Source organism: Heptranchias perlo, chromosome 10 (assembly GCF_035084215.1).
Source record: "Heptranchias perlo isolate sHepPer1 chromosome 10, sHepPer1.hap1, whole genome shotgun sequence".
In the NCBI taxonomy this organism is placed as follows: domain Eukaryota; kingdom Metazoa; phylum Chordata; class Chondrichthyes; order Hexanchiformes; family Hexanchidae; genus Heptranchias; species Heptranchias perlo.
In genome coordinates, this window is record NC_090334.1 from 44,749,207 (window position 1) to 44,767,843 (window position 18,637).

General features: G+C 39.7%; 1 protein-coding gene across 3 annotated transcripts in view; it reads right to left on the bottom strand.

Annotated features, from left to right (window-relative positions):
- The window catches only part of samd4a (sterile alpha motif domain containing 4A), a 162,485-nt gene that overhangs the window by 47,789 nt on the left and 96,059 nt on the right, over nucleotides 1–18,637 (bottom strand). For all 3 annotated transcript variants that reach the window (XM_067991588.1, XM_067991589.1, XM_067991587.1), the window contains 2 exons: nucleotides 12,080–12,189; nucleotides 495–581 (listed from right to left, as the gene is read on the bottom strand). In XM_067991588.1, coding sequence (XP_067847689.1) covers nucleotides 495–581; nucleotides 12,080–12,189 — 197 coding nt within the window. The remainder of the gene's footprint in view (nucleotides 1–494; nucleotides 582–12,079; nucleotides 12,190–18,637) is intronic.

The following is an 18,637-nucleotide window of genomic DNA, read 5'->3' on the forward strand; positions in this document are numbered from 1 at the left end:
TCAATGATAGAGTTCTCCCTGTGGTATGATATGGTTTTCCTATTTCAACTCTACAAATTGATCACCCATGTCTATTCATAAGGTTTATAGAATTGTATTTCTCCTTACAATGCTGACAAATTTCAAAGCTTGTTTAACAGTTGAATATTTATTAAACAGTGGAAACTGATGAGCTACAAGGAACATGAAGATTGTAGAAAACTAAATTACTTATGTGCAAAGTAGGGAGCTATTCTTATACAATCTTGCACACAATAATAAAATATCATTTGGAATGTGTATACTGCAACATTCCATAAACTAAGTTTGTTAAATGAAATTTGCCCACCTCAGATGGAAGAGCTTTCTGTCACGTACTTGCATAGCCACCGCAAGGACTAGAGTGTGGATGTAAGGTTTGCATTAAGGTGGAGGAACTTGAGCAAAAAGATGATTTCAGAGTCTAAATTAGATGCATTAAGGGGAACAAATGTTTGTAACTGCACATTTCTTACCTTTTCCAATGATCTGAGCACATTCTGTCTCTCCTTCAGCTTTTGTATACTGAGGACAATTTTGTGTCTTGCACCTTTGGTAACATTCTGTAGCAAGAAGAAGAAACAGTACACCTCAAGCACTCATTCACAATGCTGATTTTTAAAAAAAGTTTGATCATATTAAATTAATTTCTTCATGTCTAATAAAAATATTGCTTTTGTTTTTAAACTTAGATGTTGCATTCAAATTGCAACATGAGGCACAAGGGGTGGACTAAATTAAAATGTTTATGTCCTGATGGGGTTAGTCTTTCAATGGCTGCAGATAAAAGTTAACCTCTCAACACCATATCAGTCAATGCTATTTCCTTGGAGCCAAATCACAGAAGAAATGAATCTTTGATACCAACTCTTATATCCAGGTTCCCCAAAATGATGACTGGCATGGAAAAGGCTGTGGGATTTCAATGAACTAGACTCCTTAAAATTGGCAGTCTGCAGTTAAATGGTCACTATCAATATTTAGGGAAGGAGCAAAGAAAGGGGGACAGCAGGTTTTTTAAAAATTCGTTCATGGGATGTGGGCATCGCTGGCGAGGCAGGCACTTATTGCCCATCCCTAGTTGCCCTCGAGAAGGTGGCGGTGAGCCGCTGCCTTGAACTGCTGCAGTCCGTGTGGTGAAGGTTCTCCCACAGGAAGGGAGTTCCAGGATTTTGACCCAGTGACGATGAAGGAACGGTGATATATTTCCAAGTCGGGATGGTGTGTGACTTGGAGGGGAACGTGCAGGTGGTGTTGTTCCCATGTACCTGCTGCTCTTGTCCTTCTAGGTGGTAGAGGTCGCGGGTTTGGGAGGTGCGGTCGAAGAAGCCTTGGCGAGTTGCTGCAATGCATCCTGTGGATGGTACACACTGCAGCCACTGTGCGCCAGTGGTGAAGGGAGTGAATGTTTGGAATGGTGGATGGGGTGCCAATCAAGTGGGCCGCTTTGTCCTGGATGGTGTCGAGCTTCTTGAGTGTTGTTGGAGCTGCACTCATCCAGGCAAGTGGCGAGTATTCAATCACACTCCTGGCTTGTACCTTGTAGATGGTGGAAAGGCTTTGGGGAGTCAGGAGGTGAGTCACTCGCCGCAGAATACCCAGCCTCTGACCTGCTCTTGTAGCCACAGTATTTATATGGCTGCTCCAGTTAAGTTTCTGGTCAATGGTGACCCCCAGGATGTTGATGCTGGGGTGATTCGGCGATGGTAATGCCGTTAAACGTCATGGGGAGGTGGTTAGACTGTCTCTTGTTGGAGATGGTCATTGCCTGTCACTAGTCTGGCGCAAATGTTACTTGCCACTTATCAGCCCAAGCCTGGATGTTGTCCAGGTCTTACTGCACGCGGGCTCGGACTGCTTCATTATTTGAGGGGTTGCGAATGGAACTAAACACTGTGCAATCATCAGCGAACATCCCCATTTCTGACCTTATGATGAAGCAGCTGAAGATGGTTGGGCCTAAGACACTGCCCTGAGGAATTTCCTCCTTTCTCTCTTAATTGCCGTCTCAAATGCAAAACCTAGCCATAGCCCCATATAATTCTGATTAATGAGTGCTAGTGATGTGAGCTAGACTATACACTGAATTTTAATACAAAATTACATCAAAGATTTCTGTAGTTAAAATACAAGGAAAGTCCCTTAATTAAGTAAGCCTGCAAAACTACTCTTAGATTACAAGATAATATTGGTTATTACAGACTTCAAACTAAAATGAATATATCATCCCATGGACTGGTAGGGCTGAAGGTCCATCTCTGGAGTCTATGTATACACAATGATGTACAAAATAAACTGGGATGTGGCACTTCATAATATTTAAATCTGTATAAAAGGGATAACAATGTTGGAATACCAACTTTTGGGATGATTTCCTCGATCTTCAAATGCAGTACAAGCATGCACAAATGAATTGATAGTCACCTATAAATGACATGATATCTCCTACCCACACTAAAATAAAAAGCCTTGTTCTGGTTTTAACGCTTTAGGCCTTTTGAAGGAAACAATAGCAGAAGTCTGTTGGTTCAAGGCAGACATACATGCAAAAAGTAAGGTCTAATCACTGCAGGATACAAAATTTAGGAGCAGGAAGGAGCTTGAACTAATCAAATAAGGATGGTTTCACTACATTAAAGGTAATGGTTGTTGTTACGAATGATATTGAACATAGATAAGCTAACATAGTCATTATTTATTCAACCTCCACATACATAACTTTAGTATAATTCATTATAACAGCAGAGGTGGGAAATTCTAACATTCAAAGCCAGCTTAGATCACACAATATTAAAGCATTGTTTATCTTGAGCAGTCAACAGTTAAGCTTTGTGAAGGTAAGGTAACTACTCCACTACCTTGCAGAGGTTGTGAAGAGAAATCTTTTGACCTTTTTTGAGGCCGCAGCATGAGTAGAATCCTTTACTTTGCCTGGTGTTGCGCAGCCAGCTAAGGAGCGGCACAAGCAAATCTATTCTACTCGCCAGTTAGCCACAAGTTGCTCATGAATTAATAGCATACTTCAGGTAAATAGTCAAAAAAATTGCTTAGACTGTCTAACATCCTTGGTTCTGTTCTTATAGGAGGACATGACTCTAAAAAACAAAACACTACTTTTGCACTAGACCAGAGGTTCCAAAACTGGGGGGCATGACGATGTCATCCGGGGGGGTGCAAGAAGGACAGGCTGGACTAAGCAAAGCACCTAAGTCATCCATTCCATATCCTCCATCAGCACATCCAATGTGCGCTTCCTCTTATCGATGCTGTGAGCAGCCCATAGCCCAGCCAGCGCCATCTTAGCACGAGCTGTCGGCGTTCAAAGATAATCAACTTCATCAGCACAGAAAGTTCTGGATAAGATGCTGTGGGTAGACATTCCTGTTTGTTGAATCTATATTGTGCATTTCACTTTAAATATAAACCTGAACCAGTAAGCAGATTTGTAGCTTAAGAGTTTTAACCTTCCTAGTTTTTAGTTTAATTTCATGGAAAGCTTGCTGGAAGATAATATTTTAAAATAACTTCTATATTTTGTGCAAGTTATTTGGCACGATAGACTAGATTTTAGTTGATACTTTGAAAGGCCCTCAAAACTGTAACAGTTGGACAATAGCTATGGTTGTACACAAAGGGATTCAGTATTTTTTGACGGTAAACAATTTTTTTTAAACCAAGTGACATGCCATTAAATGTAAACTGAAAGAATTTATATTGGGTGTGCGTTTAAACGGCCTGGATTTTCTGATTGGTGTTATTTTAACGTTGATGTTAAAATAATGCCGTCATAAATTCCAGGTTGACATATCATCAGGATTCAATTTAAAACTTCATTACAAGTAACTGCAATTATCATTAACATCTTTGTTCTGTTCTATCCTTTTTAAAAGGTTTAACAAAATGATCTTAAATGATAATCATAATGTTAAATCATGTTAACTCCTTGATTTTGAAGTGGGGTCCTGATGACGAGTCCTCTTTTGATACAATTGTTGGTAAGACTTCACCAGAATTGTGGAAGATGCAAACTAAAAGTACTCTATGTTCGCAACACCCGAGTTCAAAAACTCTAAATGCATGGTGATCCGATATGATTACATTACATAGAATTTACAGCACAGAAACAGGCCATTCGGCCCAACCGGTCTATGTTGATGTTTATGTTGCACACGAGCATCCTCCCTCCCTACTTCATCTAACCCTATCAGCATATCCTTCTATTCCTTTCTCCCTCATGTACTTACCTAGCTTCCCCTTAAATCTATATGATAAAACAAGCCTACGATTCCTGTGACTGATTTTGATAGTCTCCACTTTTATTTTAGTTTTCTGTTTTTCTCTTATATTCCTGATCTTCCTTCTACTTTTTTTTTTGCTTATCCTTTTATTGTTATTATTTTCTTTCATTTCTATGTTGCTCTTTGGTCCTTCTGCTATGCAACTATTAAATTATTTTCTTTTGCAACCCTGGTGGGAAAACAGCCTGCAATGCTAATATTGGTAGTTTTATCTGATGTGCAGTCCAGTTCCCTTCCACAGTTTCAAGTAAAATTTAGTCTGGTCTGACAAATAACTCAAACAAAATCTAAAAAGATAGTTTAAAATATTGCCATGGAACTGAGCTGAAAACTAGGAAGGGTCAGAGTGCAGGAAACTTTCCACTAAAGACAATGTTACCTAAACTTAATTCTGATTTCACCGATTTTTATAATCCTTTGCAACAGCATGCGACAACGGAGTTAAAATTCAATGGAAAAATTCTGGGGAAAATGTTAAAAACAGGACACAAGGTAATGGGGAAAAGCTTCTGAATGAGTGGGTATTGAAGTACATGTTAACTGGAGCGAAGTATTAAAAAAATTGCAAAACACTTAGCTGCTCTGGTTTTACTGGGCTATTTGGCCGACAGATTTGACAAGCTCAATGAAACATTTGCAAGAAATATAACATCTTCATTAAGCACGAAAAAGTACAGAGCTTTGCAAGTAACTTTTGCTATGTCCTGCAAGACAATGTATCTACGTTCCCGACATTGTCTTCCTCATTGTGGGCTGTGAAATGTCAGCCCTAGAAGGCAGAAATCCCCCAGCGGCCGAGTACATAGGAGAGCGGAGAAAGCAGACAGAAAGCGTGGGAATCCCCCAGCGGCCGAGTATATAGGAGAACAGAGAAGGGAAAGCATGGGAATCCTCCAGCAGCCAAGTGTATAGGAGAGCAGAGAGGGGAAAGCATGGGAATCCTCCAGCAGCCAAGTGTATAGGAGAGCAGAGAGGGGAAAGCATGGGAATCCTCCAGCAGCCGAGTGTATAGGAGAGCGGAGAGACAAAGCAAAAATAATCAAGGACTGACGTCACAGGACAGCAGGTTGGTGATCGGTTAGTGAGTATTACCTTTTTTTGCTCTCTAAGCTAGGGCAGTGGTTTAAACTAAGAGCTGGGAAATGTTAATTTGATGAAGTAATGGCAACTTAATAACAAACTAGATAAACTAATTAGTTAATAAAACTAAAAATAATCACGTGAATAAAAATTTTTAACTAATTAAATCAGAAAAACAAGGTTAGATAGAGATGGTAGGGCAGGTGGTGTGTCGTAACTGCAGCATGTGGGAGTTTGTGGAGACTGTTCTCTGCAGCTGCGACCGTGAGTCCCGAAGGCTGTGTTGCCTGCCCGGTGCCAGGTTAAGGATATCTCCTCACGGCTGGAGAAGAACTTGGAGCATTAGGGGGAAAATCCAGTTGTCGTGGTCCACATAGGAACCAACAACACAGGTGGAACTAGGAATGAAGTTTTGCTGAGGGAGTTTGAGAAGCTAGGGTCTATATTAATAAGCAGAACCTCAAAAAGGTAATAATCTCTGGATTACTACCTGAGCCACGCGCAAATTGGCATAGGGTCAAGCAGATCAAAAAATTAAATGCATGGCTCAAAGAGTGGTGTGGGAGACAGGGGTTTTGATTCATGGGGCACTGACACCAGTACCGGGGAAAGAGGGAGCTGTTCCTTTGGGACAGGCTCCACTTAAACCGGGCTGGAACCAGTGTCCTGGCAAAATCGAATAACTAGGGCTGTAGATAGGGCTTTAAACTAAAAAAACAGGGGTTCAGGTGAGGGGAAATTTAGAAATCTAAAGAGAAAAGCCAAGGCATTAGAGCAGTGTAGCGATTCGGGTAAAGATAAGCAGAGTGTGACAGGAAGAGACAGAGAGGTTAACGATAATAGTGCATCAGCAAATAAGGTCAATTGAGGGGGAAAAAAATGGTAAAAAGTTAAAATTAAAGGCACTTTATCTGAATGCAAGAAGCATTCGTAACAAAATAGATGAATTAATGGCACAAATAGAGATAAATGGCCATTGATCTAGTAGCCATCACAGAGACGTGGTTGCAAGGTGACCAAGGTTTCGAAAACAGACAAAATGGAAAAGGAGGGGGTGTAGTCCTGATAACGAAGGATGACATAAGGACAGTAGCGAGGAAGGATCTTGGCTCGGAAGATCAGGAAGTGGAATCAGTATGGGTGGAGATAAGAAATAAGGGGCAGAAAACACTGGTGGGACTAGTAACCCCCTAACAGTAGTTATACTGTTGAACAGAATATTAATCAAGAAATAACAGGCCTTGTAACATAGGTAATGGAATAATCGTAGGGAACTTTAATCTTCATACAGACTGGACAAATCAAATTGGCAAAGGTAGTTTAGAGGACAAGTTCATGGAATGCATTCAAGACAGCTTCCTAGAACAATATGTCGTGGAACCAACCAGGGAACAGGCTATTTTAGATCATGTCTTGTATAATATGTCAGAGTTAATTAGCAACCTCATAGTAAGAGATCCTCTGGGGAAGAGTATCACAGTATGACAAATATCAGTGAAATCGAGAGTGATGTACGTAAGTCAGAAACTAGAGTCTTAAACTTAAATAAGGCCAATTACATAGGTATGAGGGGCAAGGTGGCTGAGGTAGATTGAGAAATTAGATTGAAAGGTACAACAGTAGATAAACAATGGCAAACATATGAAAAAAATATTTCAATATTCTCAACACACATACATTCCACTGACAAATAAAAACTCCAGGGGAAGAGAGATCCATCCGTGGCTAACTAAAGAAGTTAAGGATAGTATTAGATTAAAAAAGAGGCTTACAATGTTGCCAAGTGTAGTAAGCATGAGGATTGGGAGAGTTTTAGAAACCAGCAAACGGTGACCAAAAAATTGATAGAGGAAGAAAACAGAATGAGAGTAAACTAGCAAGAAGTATAAAAACAGTTTGTAAGAACTTCTACAAGTATGTAAAAAGGAAGAGAGTAGCAAAAGTAAACGTGGGTCCCTTAGAGGCTGAGACAAGAGAAATTATTATGGGGAATAAGGAAATGGCAGAGATGATAAATAAGTATTTTGTATCTGTCTTCACAGTAGAAGACACAAAAAGCATACCAGAAATAGTGGGGAACCAATCTAATGAGAGTGAGGCACTTAAAGTAGTTAATATTAAAGAAAAAGTACTGGAGAAATTAATGGGACTAAAAGCCGACAAATCCCCTGGACCTGATGAGCTACAACCTAGGGTTCTAAAAGTGGTGGCTGCAGAGATAGTGGATGCACTGGTTGTGATCTACCAAAATTCCCTAGATTCTAGAACGGCCCCAGTGGATTGGAAGGTAGAAAATGGAACACCGCTATTCAAGAAAGGTGGGAGAGAGAAAGCAGGGAACTACAGGCCAGTTAGCCTGATGAGTAGTCGGGAAAATGGTGGTATCCATTATTAAGGAAGTGGTAACATAGCACTTAGAAAATCGTAATATGATTAGGCAGAGTCAACACGGTTTTATGAAAGGGAAATCATGTCTGACAGATCTATTAAGAGTTTTTTGAGGCTGTAACTAGCAGGGTCGATAAAGAGGATCCAGTGAATGTAGTATATTTAGATTTTCAAAAGGCATTTGATAAGGTGCCACACAAAAAGTTGTTACACAAGATAAGGGCTCATGGTGTAGAGGGTGATATATTAGCATAGACAGAGGATTGGTTAACAGACACAAGAGAGAGTAGGAATAAACGGGTCATTTTCAGGTTGGCAGGCTGTAACTAGTGGGATGCTGCAAGGATCAATGCTTGGGCCTTAGCTATTTACAATCTTTATCAATGACTTGGATGAAGGGACCAAGTGTAATGTATCCAAGTTTGCTGATGATATAAAAGCTCGGTGGGAATATAAGTTGTGAGGAGGACACAGAGTCTGCAAAGGGATATAGACAGGTTAAATGAGTGGGCAAGAAAGTGGCAGATGGAGTATAATGTGGGGAAATGTATGGTTATTCACTCTGGTAGGTAGAAAAACAGAATACTTTTTAAATGGTGAGAAATTATTAAGTGTTGGTGTTCAGAGGGATTTGGGTGCCCTTGTCCATGAAACACAAAGTTAACATGCAGGTACGGTAAGCAATGAGGAAGGCAAATGCTATGTTGCCCTTTATTGCAAGGAGGTTGGATTACAAGAGTAAGGAAGTCTTGCTACAATTATACAGGGCTTCGGTGAGACCACAACTGGAGTACTGTGTACAGTTTTGATCTCCTTACCTAAGGAAGGATATACTTGCCTTAGAGGCGGTGCAACGAAGGTTCACTAGATTGATTCCTGGGATGAGAGGGTTGTCTTATGAGAAGAGATTGAGTAGAATGGGCCTATATTCTTTGGAATTCAGAAGAATAAGAGGTGATCTCATTGAAACATACAAGATTCTAAGAGGGCTTGACTGGGTAGATGCAGAGAGTCTGTATCCCCTGGCTGGAGAGTCTAGAACTAGGGGCATAGTCTCAGGATAAGGGGTGGGCGATTTAGGACTGAGATGGAGGAGGAATTTCTTCACTCAGGGTTGTGAATCTTTGGACTTTTCTACCCGAGGGCTGTGGATGCTCAGTCGTTGAGTATATTGAAGACTGAGATTGATAGATTTTTGGACACTAAGGGGATCAAGGGATATGGGGATCAGGCAGGAAAGTGAGGTCGAAGATCAGCCATGATCTTGTTAAATGGCAGAGCAGGATCGAGGGGCCATATGGCCTACTCTTACTTCTTATGTTATAAAGATGTAATTCTGAAGCATTTGTCTGAGCTTTGCACAAAATTCAACATTTTTTTCTCCCAAAAGAGAGGCTAATGAATTTCAGGATTTTGTCCGAGTTTGAATTCCGTTTTCAGTGTACTTTGTGGTAAAGGCTAAGATTGTCATGAGTCTAAAAGAGAATTTGATCAAAGTTGCTAGTGACTGTTCGGAGAGATGATTTTCAAGTCATGCCTCATGATTAGTTCTGGCTCTCAATTCGAAAAGAGTTCCCTGAATTGTCCCAAAGAGCCATCAAAATACTTGTCTACTTCATCCCAATGCATCTTGTACGAAGTTCATTTTTCTTTGCAGTCAAGCGGCTTCTATATTTGTGTTTCACGTAAGTAAGCAGAGGCTGATTTACAGTTGAAACTCTCTGAAATCAAACAGAGATTCCACAATTTGTGGACTAGCAGCAAACAGGCTCACTATATGCATTGAGACAAAGGTAAGTTATCAAGCTTTCTTTTGTGCTCAAGTTTATTCAGTAGTATAGTACTAGTACAGTGGTACTAATGTTGCTTTCTGTCCTATGCTATGTTAGCTGAGAAAATAAAATCCCCTTTTTCCAAGCAAAATATTAGAAAGAGTAGGCAAGGTAGATGAATCTCCAAAGAGGGAGGTTGGGAACCTCTTCTCTAGATAGAAACCAGTGGCAAAATATAATAAAATTTAGGCACTCTAACGTTATAAAAGGAAAAGATAATTGAGAAAATTTGAAGCAAAGATTAGTACTTGGAACGGGCCAATCCGAAAACATTCAAACACAACTGGATGAAGTAAAGCATGAAGAACAGATATCCCCGAAAATTGCAGGAATTATCCAGACCTTAAGGCAATTTTTTTCAATTCAGCATTATAAATAGTTTTGAATTTTCTCAATTCCACTACCAAGAAGAAAATCTTGCATTAACAATGGTTCTCTCAAAAGTCCAGCTGTCAAGTAGGAGAGTAAGGAGAGTTGTGGCCCCTCTGATTACTGCAAGTAGACTAATGGTCAGACCAAGTAGATCAAAGAACTAAGTGCTCCTTGGTCAGTGAAGCAATTACCAATAATGCTGTTATTTCCTCTGAACAGATCTTAAGGATGCTCCTTGGAAATAGAAGAGTAAAAATATAAGCATGCATACCAAAATGTTACTCCGAGGAGACTGAAAATCTATTAGGAGTAACCACAAGAATATCTCGATTCCTGCAGTGAAATCTCAGCAGTTTGATCTGAACTGTTGCCATGAAATCTCTGGGCAATCTATCTGTTAAGAGACACCTTGACTGTCTTGAGGTGGACTTTAGCATATATAACACACTCAAGGTTTTACCTGTCATATTCTACATACTTGCAAACGTTGAGCAGAAAGTATAGTCACGTTCTGGTATCAAAGTCAAATGCACATTGCATCCAGAAATGGAGAGGAAGAATAAGTCCTTCCTTGCTTGTTTGCGCACTTTACTGCAGTAGCATTGTTGACCAGATTTATTTATTGAAAAACAAAAGTACCCGAAGTTTGCCTGAAGGTAGGTGCCTCAGTTGTAAGGGAAGCATCAGTCACCACAGTTAGGTGGCTATGGAGCTTGCAGTGATAGTTTGCATAACACATTTGTTATGTCCATCAGTTTAAGGTGACAGCTGCTTTCTGGTTCATTTCAACTTCCTGGGTTAACAAAGAACACTTTGGGACGACTGTGCAAAGTAGTTTAGTTGCAAAAGCTTTATAAAATGTTTTGAATCCACTAAGAAGATAGTTACTGTCATAAACAGGATCTGCAAATAGCATTATTGCCTGCTGCCGAGACTGGAGTATTCCAGGTGCATGCTCGTGAAATGATCCAATGGTAAGGAGACTACATTGAGGAGAGAGTACATTTCATTTGACAATCTTATCCCAATATGGATTGATTGGAGAAGGTCTGCAGCTGTTTGGCACACTTCCAAACACACAGTTTGATTAACACCTCAAACTTTTCCTTTTAGCTGTAGGCTTCAGGCCAAGTATTGGTCAGAAATCTTCTGTCCACTGAGGCTGTCAACTAGTACCCTAAAAGGGAAACTTCTTTATGGACAAGGCCCTGGTTAACCATCTCACCTGAAAGACAGCACTTCTGACAACACAGTGCTCCCTCAATACTGCACTGCAGTGTCAGCCTTAATTATGTGCTCAAGTCCTGGAATCTGGCGACTTCGACTCAGAAGGCGAGAATGTGATGAACTGACCCGATTGGTTATTCATGACTAGAAAAATATTATAACTGAGAAACAAAGAACAGCTTGAAAACTTCCATAGAACTATGGCTACAGGAAAAGCTATTCACTGTAAAACAGAACAAAAGAAACCAATTATGGCAAGTCAATTTTTTTCCAGATGTCAGTAGTAGCACTCTCACATGTCAGTCAGAAGGTCATGGGTTCAAGTCCCACTCTAGAGACTTGAGCACATAATCTAGCATGACATTTAGCACAGTACTGAGGGAGACTCAGATGAGGCCCCATCTGCTCTGAGTTGGACGTAAAAGATCCCATGGTACTATTCCAAGAGCAAGGGAGTTCTCAGAGAGTGTCCAGGCCAATATTTATCTTGATCAAAATCGCTAAAAACAGATTACTTGGTCATTTTTTCCTCACTGCTGTTTGTGGAACCTTGCTGTGTGTACATTGGCTACCATGTTTACCTACATTACAACAGTGACTAAACTTTAAAAATACTTCATTAACTGTGAAATGCTTTTGAACATCCGGAGGTCATGAAAGGCACTATGTAAAATGCACGTTCTTTCTTGAACGCACACACGCACACTAGATAGCAAGAATATCAAGTATGAGGAAAGATGGGTAAGTGTAGAACTTATCCAAAAGACAAAATTTTACAAATTAACAGATCAAGCTCAATAGATAAATGACAATAAAATTAATGTTTTAGAATAGCCCTGGCTAGTCAGGAGTTAGTTAACATACCTGTGCCTCTAGTTGTATTTCTGTAAGTGCCATCATTTCTTCGTATGTTAGCTGGGAGAATAGAGCGGCATATTTATGCAGACGCAAACTTTTTAGCCAAGCCGGAACATCTGCAATTAAAAGTATTAACAGCTTTATTAGAGTTTAATATCTTCATTTTCCTGCAACAATGTTTTGTATTTATCTTTTTTTTAATGCTACAGTTTTCCAATCTTATAATCGAAAATTCTAAAAGATGCTGTAGTCAGTACGACCTTGTTAAACATTTAAGCACTAGGGTCATCAAATCCACTTTTCCTACTGTGTCACTGGCTAAATTACCTCTGAATCATCAGCAGATTGTCCAGACCAGCTGCCTAAATGCAGAACCAATATGAGCTGAGCTGACCCAACTCATATGCTATGTCAAACACTTTCTAAATTTAGCACTGTTTTGGTGTACTTTTGCATAGTCTAATCTCTTTTCAGGAAAAAAAACTTTTTAGTTGAACAGCCTCTCACTAAAGGCAAGGTTATGTCTCTGCTGACAAACAGTTAATATGTATAAATTTCATGCCACACACTGCAATATACAGATGCTTAATTACGATAATAAAAAATGTTTTAAACTCCATTTGCAGAACAAAGTGAACAGAGTAACAATACAAGTTTATAAAATTCCATGTAAAAGGCAGGAGAATATTTTCTCCATGTGTTGACGATTTCATTATTCATATTTCTGGACTAAACAGAGCATCAAATCTGGAGTATAGCCCAATAAAACATCTGCCTCCTAATCACATGTCCCATGTTTGAATCTCAGGACTCCATTTCACGCAGACCTGACTACCACTATTAAAAGTGAATTGCATCAGTTCTTGGCCACGTGTTGATACTCTATTTGTGGGGTTAGGGAGGTAAAAGAACTCACATTTCACCCCTTTATGAGCACACTTCCTGTAGTTGGTGCATACAGCAATGCAGAGAGTGTTAAGCCAGTGATCACACTACACTGTTCTCTTAAGAGAGACTTCAAAAAGGTATCAAGTGGCTCTTGCAGGGAAACAGAACACCAAAATAGATTTTTACAGTTTTTAAAAAAAAAGTATTGATAATTAACAATCTGAAACTAACCCAAAAACAATTAGCTACCTGGAGAAACCCATACCATTCAGTAGACCTGCATGCATAATTTAAATTCAGTGAAGCTGAACTTTCATTTGCAAAGGGAAGCCAACTATAAAATGCAAATCTCTTAATTTCAAACTATTGTAAATGTGTAGTGAAATCTCTAAAATGTGCCACTACAAACATCAGATCCAATGTGGTAATATATATTCCAAGCTAACTGACAGGGTAAAGAGGCTATTCCACTGAAATTAGCTTCTTGTTTTAAGCTGTAATAAGGATATTGTGAAATTGGTTAATCTCCTTTTTGAGACGGTCATGTTGTGGTTGTAGAAAAACATTTGGTTATTCAGTCTACTCCTCTTAATTTAAAGTTGCTTAGTTCAAAACACCTCTTGTTCCATTTAATTTAAATTCATGGATAATTTAAATACTTTTACATGCAAACAGGAGGAAACTGTAGTTATACTTATTATCAGTATATAGATGAAATTTGAAAGTTTGTTTGCAGGAAAGAAGTTACTATTTTCCCTGTACATCTTGAGTTATGTATCATTCCCCAAGGCCCTCGGTTGGGCAGGCAATTTGTTACTATGGCTTTGTCACGGGTCAGTTGGTAGGAAGCTTGCAAGAGTAACTTAAGATGACTAAGATTTTTTTTCCTCATTCTCTGCCCCAAAAGAACTCAACAGGTGGGGAATTATAAATTTATAATTATAGATACATCCCAATATTCTGACATCCACAATTGGATGTTTATTACTTGTGCAGCAAAATTGATATTCCACTAGTTAATATTACAAATTCCTGTCATTTTCACATTTTAAAACATCTTAGTCGATACTATTTCACTGGGGATTCCCACTGAGACTTATCTGGCAACGTAATTATAAATTTTATTGAGCTCACCGATATTGGCACAGCTTCTAATTTAGATTAATGCTGTCCAAACATAAATCTTGGCAGACATTGGCAAAAGCACTAAGCAGCAGTTGAGGAAACAGTTTAATTTAATGAAGCAAAATCTGAAACTCAGATTCTCCTTCAAAAAGGCAGAGGACTGTGTGCAGTGTACTGTACTGACAATCTGTAAATACAAAATGCAGTTGTTTGCAGCAAACTTACATCTGCAAAATGAACAGTTTCTATAGCATTGTCCATTCTTAGAACATGACTGCAAACATCAGAGTGGAGGGGTGAGGGCAAGTTGCCAAGTTCCCCAAATCTGCCCCATATTAAAATATTGTTTGAAAAACAGTACAATATTTTGTGCGCTACTAGTTTCTAGTTAAATTTTTTCAATACTGTTACACCAGTGCAGATTTTGTATTTTTGTAGTGCATGTTCAACAGAATTCTGACACATTTTGTGTTTGCTCAAACTCAAAAGAGAACTTGCTAGATTAAATGAGTGAGGGGACACTTCTATCCAGAGAATCAAACAATTTATCTTTAAGTAGTCAACACATCTTGAAGTTTAAAAAAAAATCAAAATTTCTCTTACAATTTTGTGTGGGTGGAAATTGTAAGTATTATCTTCAGAAAATCAGTTGATTTTTTTTGACCTACGCAGTGCAATTTGAAGAGTAGTTCTCAAATTTCATTTTTATCTGGATTGCTGACTTCAAGACTTCCCTCTTCCCCTTAATACACAGATACATACATAAAAAATCATTTGTGTGCAGCTCAAACTGTGACTAATCCAAAGTCCCATCAATAGCAATAGTTGTGAATATTGACAACAGCAGGAGTCCACTTTACTACCGCTCCAACTCTATTCCCAGTTCTGACAAGGGTTGACCACGAAAATGTTAACCTGCCCTTTCTCCTTACAAAAACTGGTGGGCCTGCTGTGTACTTTCAGCACTTTGTTTTTGTTCTCCAAAATTCCAGCATTTCAGTTTACTTACACCCACTCTTACCTTTTAAATTATTTGGACTGTACAAGCCACCAGTGGAAAGATATATTTTCTGTCCTGCCCAGTAAAATGTATTCTAGATAGACAAGCATTACCACTAACTTGCAATCGATGCATTTAATATTCAAAATACCTCAAGGCACTTTACAGAGTAGTAACAAGAGAAAGTGAAGGCTGAGACAGGTGACTGTGTTCGGGGGTTGGGGGGTGAAAAAAAGGCTTGAGCAGATTTTTTTTTAAAAAAGGAGTGAGAGAGAAGTTTAGAGATAGACTTCCATTGAGAAAGAAAAGGAGCAGCAACTTGCATTTATACAGTCCTTTGTTATTATGCTTCTGTGAACCACCTTAGAATGTTCTTCCATGTCAAAGACAGATGCTGAGCCAGAGGAGAGGTTAGAACGGCGCAGGCGTAGGAGGAGTGAGCGGGGCGCAGGCATAGGAGGAGTGAGCGGGGCAATTCCAAAAAGTAAGCTATGTGGTTGAAGGCATGGCTGCCAATGGTGGGGCAAAGGGGGTATGCATAAGAGGCTAGTCGAAGAGATTTTGAGGCAGCAGTTACAGGGCTGGAGGAAGATTGGGATAGGGAGGGGCAAGACCAAAGATAAATTTAAAGACAGCAGGAATTTTAAATTAGAGGCAGCGGGAGATTGTAAGCCAATGTAGGATGGGGGTGATGAGCAAGCAGGACATGATAGGATCAGCAGACCTTGGACTCAGGTGGTTTTAGAGGGTGGAGCGTAAGATACAGTAAAAGTAGGCATTCGAGTAATGAAGTCTGGAGATGACGAAGGCATGTACGAGGGTTTCAGCTGCAGATTGGCCAGCTTAGGGGCAGAGGAAAGTGATGTTATAGAGATGAAAGTAGCCAAACTTTGTGATGGACAGAATTGCAATTGGGAACTCAGCTCAAGGTTGAACAGGATACCAAGGTTGCTAACAGAGTGGCTCAGCCTGAGACAGTGGCCAGGGAAGGGGTGGAGTCAGTGGTGAGGTGACAAGAGTTGTGGCTTAGGCCGAAGATGATGTGGGGATCTTTCCAGCGTTTAGCTGGAGCTAAGAATCATCCAATACAAGCAGGTTCACAGCAAATAGGCAATGGAAAGGAAGAGCTGGTATTATTGGTAAACATGTGGCAACTGCCCCTATGTCTGCAGATGTCACCACCAAGGGGCTGCATTTAGATAAGGAAGAGGAGGAGTAAAAGATGAATCCTTGGAAGACTTCAAAGATAACTGTGCAAGGGTGGAAAGAAGCATTGTTCGAGTTGTTCTAACTATGAGCAAATAGTTACGGGTGGAACCAACTAAGGGCAGTCCCATAGAGCTGGACAATAGAGATGTGTGGAAGGAGGATGTGTGGTCAACTATACTGAAGGAGAGAGGTTGAGGACAGACAACGTACCACAGTCATAGAACATTGTCAGTGACTTTCGCCAAGGTGGTCTCAATGCTGTGACATGGGCACAAATAGGAAAAATACTTAACGAACAAATCCCTGCCCATTCTCAACATCATGAGCTTGGGTACACTGGATGGGTCAACGTCAACAATATTTGCTACCCCGAAGTGTTCTGTACTTCATTATGAATTCAGTAATGTCAATATGCTGCCTATATTCTAAATGTACATACAAGCTAGAAATCCTTCACTGGATAAAATGGGCCTATTTTTAATTTTTAACAAATTAAGAACTGGGTATATATTTCCCTCGTGTTCATTGTGGTTAAAAAAAGATTATTCCCCGATTTATGCTGTGCCTACTTTTTGACCAAAATTAGTGCATTGAGGAAAATATACTACTTAAAAGAATATTAGCTAAGGCTACTGAATGTCAATCATAGGACAGGAAAGAAAAATGTTAGCGCCGAATCAAAGCCTTCGGAATTGGGTCTTTCAGAATCAAACGTATTATGTACGTGGCAGCATAAACTATTTTTCTATCAGTAGAAAGCTGCTAACCAAAGTCAAATGTTGCAACCCAAATTTTATATTATTAAAAAGGGATCTTGCCCAGGTGGATTGGAATCAAAAATTGGCAGGCAAAACAGTAATTGAACAATGGGAGGCCTTCAAGGAAGAGTTAGTTCGGGTACAGAGTAGACACATTACTATGAGGGGTAGAAGCTAGAGCTCCTTGGATGACTAAAGATAGAGAGATTAAAATGAAACAGAAAAAGGAGGCTTATGACAAATGTAAGGTTCATAATACAGTAGAGAAGCAGGGTGAATACAGAAAGTACAGAAATCTAAAAATAGGAATCAGAGGGGCAAAGACAGCGTATGAGACTAGATTAGCGGCTAATATAAAAGGGAACCCAAAAGTCTTTATAAACATATAAATAGCAAAAAAAAAGAGTAGACAAAGGGAAGGTGGGACCGGTTAGGGACAAAAAAGGAGATCTTCTTGTGGAGGCAGAGGGCATGGCTAAGGTACGAAACGAATACTTTGCATCAGTCTTTGCTAGAGAAGAGGATGCTGCTATTGTAGCAGTAAAGGAGGAGGAGGAAGTGATATTGGAGAGGATAAAAAAAAGGAGGCACTTAAAAAAAGAGTGCCAGTACTCAGTAGAAAAGTCACCCGGTCCAGATGTGATGCATCCTACGTTACTGAGGGAAGTAAGGGTGGAAATTGTGGAGGCTCCGGCCACAATCTTCCAATCCTTAGAAAGGGGGATGGTGCCAGAGGATTCCAAATGTTACACCCCTGTTCAAAAAAGGGGAGAGGGATAAACCTGACAATTACAGGCCAAATCAGCCTAAAACTGGTACTGGGGAAAATTAATTGGCACTTGTTAGAGTATGGGCTAATAAATGAAAGTCAGCATGGATTTGTTAAAGGAAAATCGTGTTTGACTAACTTGATTGAGTTCTTTGATGAAATAACAGAGAGGGTTGATATGGGTAGTGCGATTGATGTGTATATAGATTTTCAAAAGGCATTTGATAAAGTACCACATAATAGACTTATTAGCAAAATTAAAGCCCATGGGATTAAAAGGAACAGTGGCAGCGTTAGTACAAAACTGGATAAGTGACAGAAAGCAGAGGGTAGTGGTGAACGGTTGTTTTTCAAACTGGAGGGAAGTGGTGCTTCCCAGGGGTCAGTATTAGGACCTTTTTGATATTTGTTAATGACCTGGACTTGAGTATAGAGGGTATAATTTCAACGTTTGCAGATGACACAAAACTCAGAAACAACATGGAGGATAGTAACAAGCTTTAGGAGGACAGAGACAGACTGGTAAAATGGGCAGAATATATGTCAGATTAAATTTAACGCAGAGACGTGTGAAGTGATGCATTTTGGTAGGAAGAATGAGGAGAGGAAATATAAACTAAATGGTATAATTTTAGAGGGTGCAGGAACAGAAAGACCCGAGGGTGCACATACACAATTCTTTGAAGGTGGCAAGACAAATTGAGAAGGCTGTTAAAGCATATGGGATCGTGGGCTTTATTAATAGAGGCATAAGAGTGCAAAAGCAAGGAAGATATGCTAAACCTTTATAAAACACTGGTTAGGCCTCAGCTGGA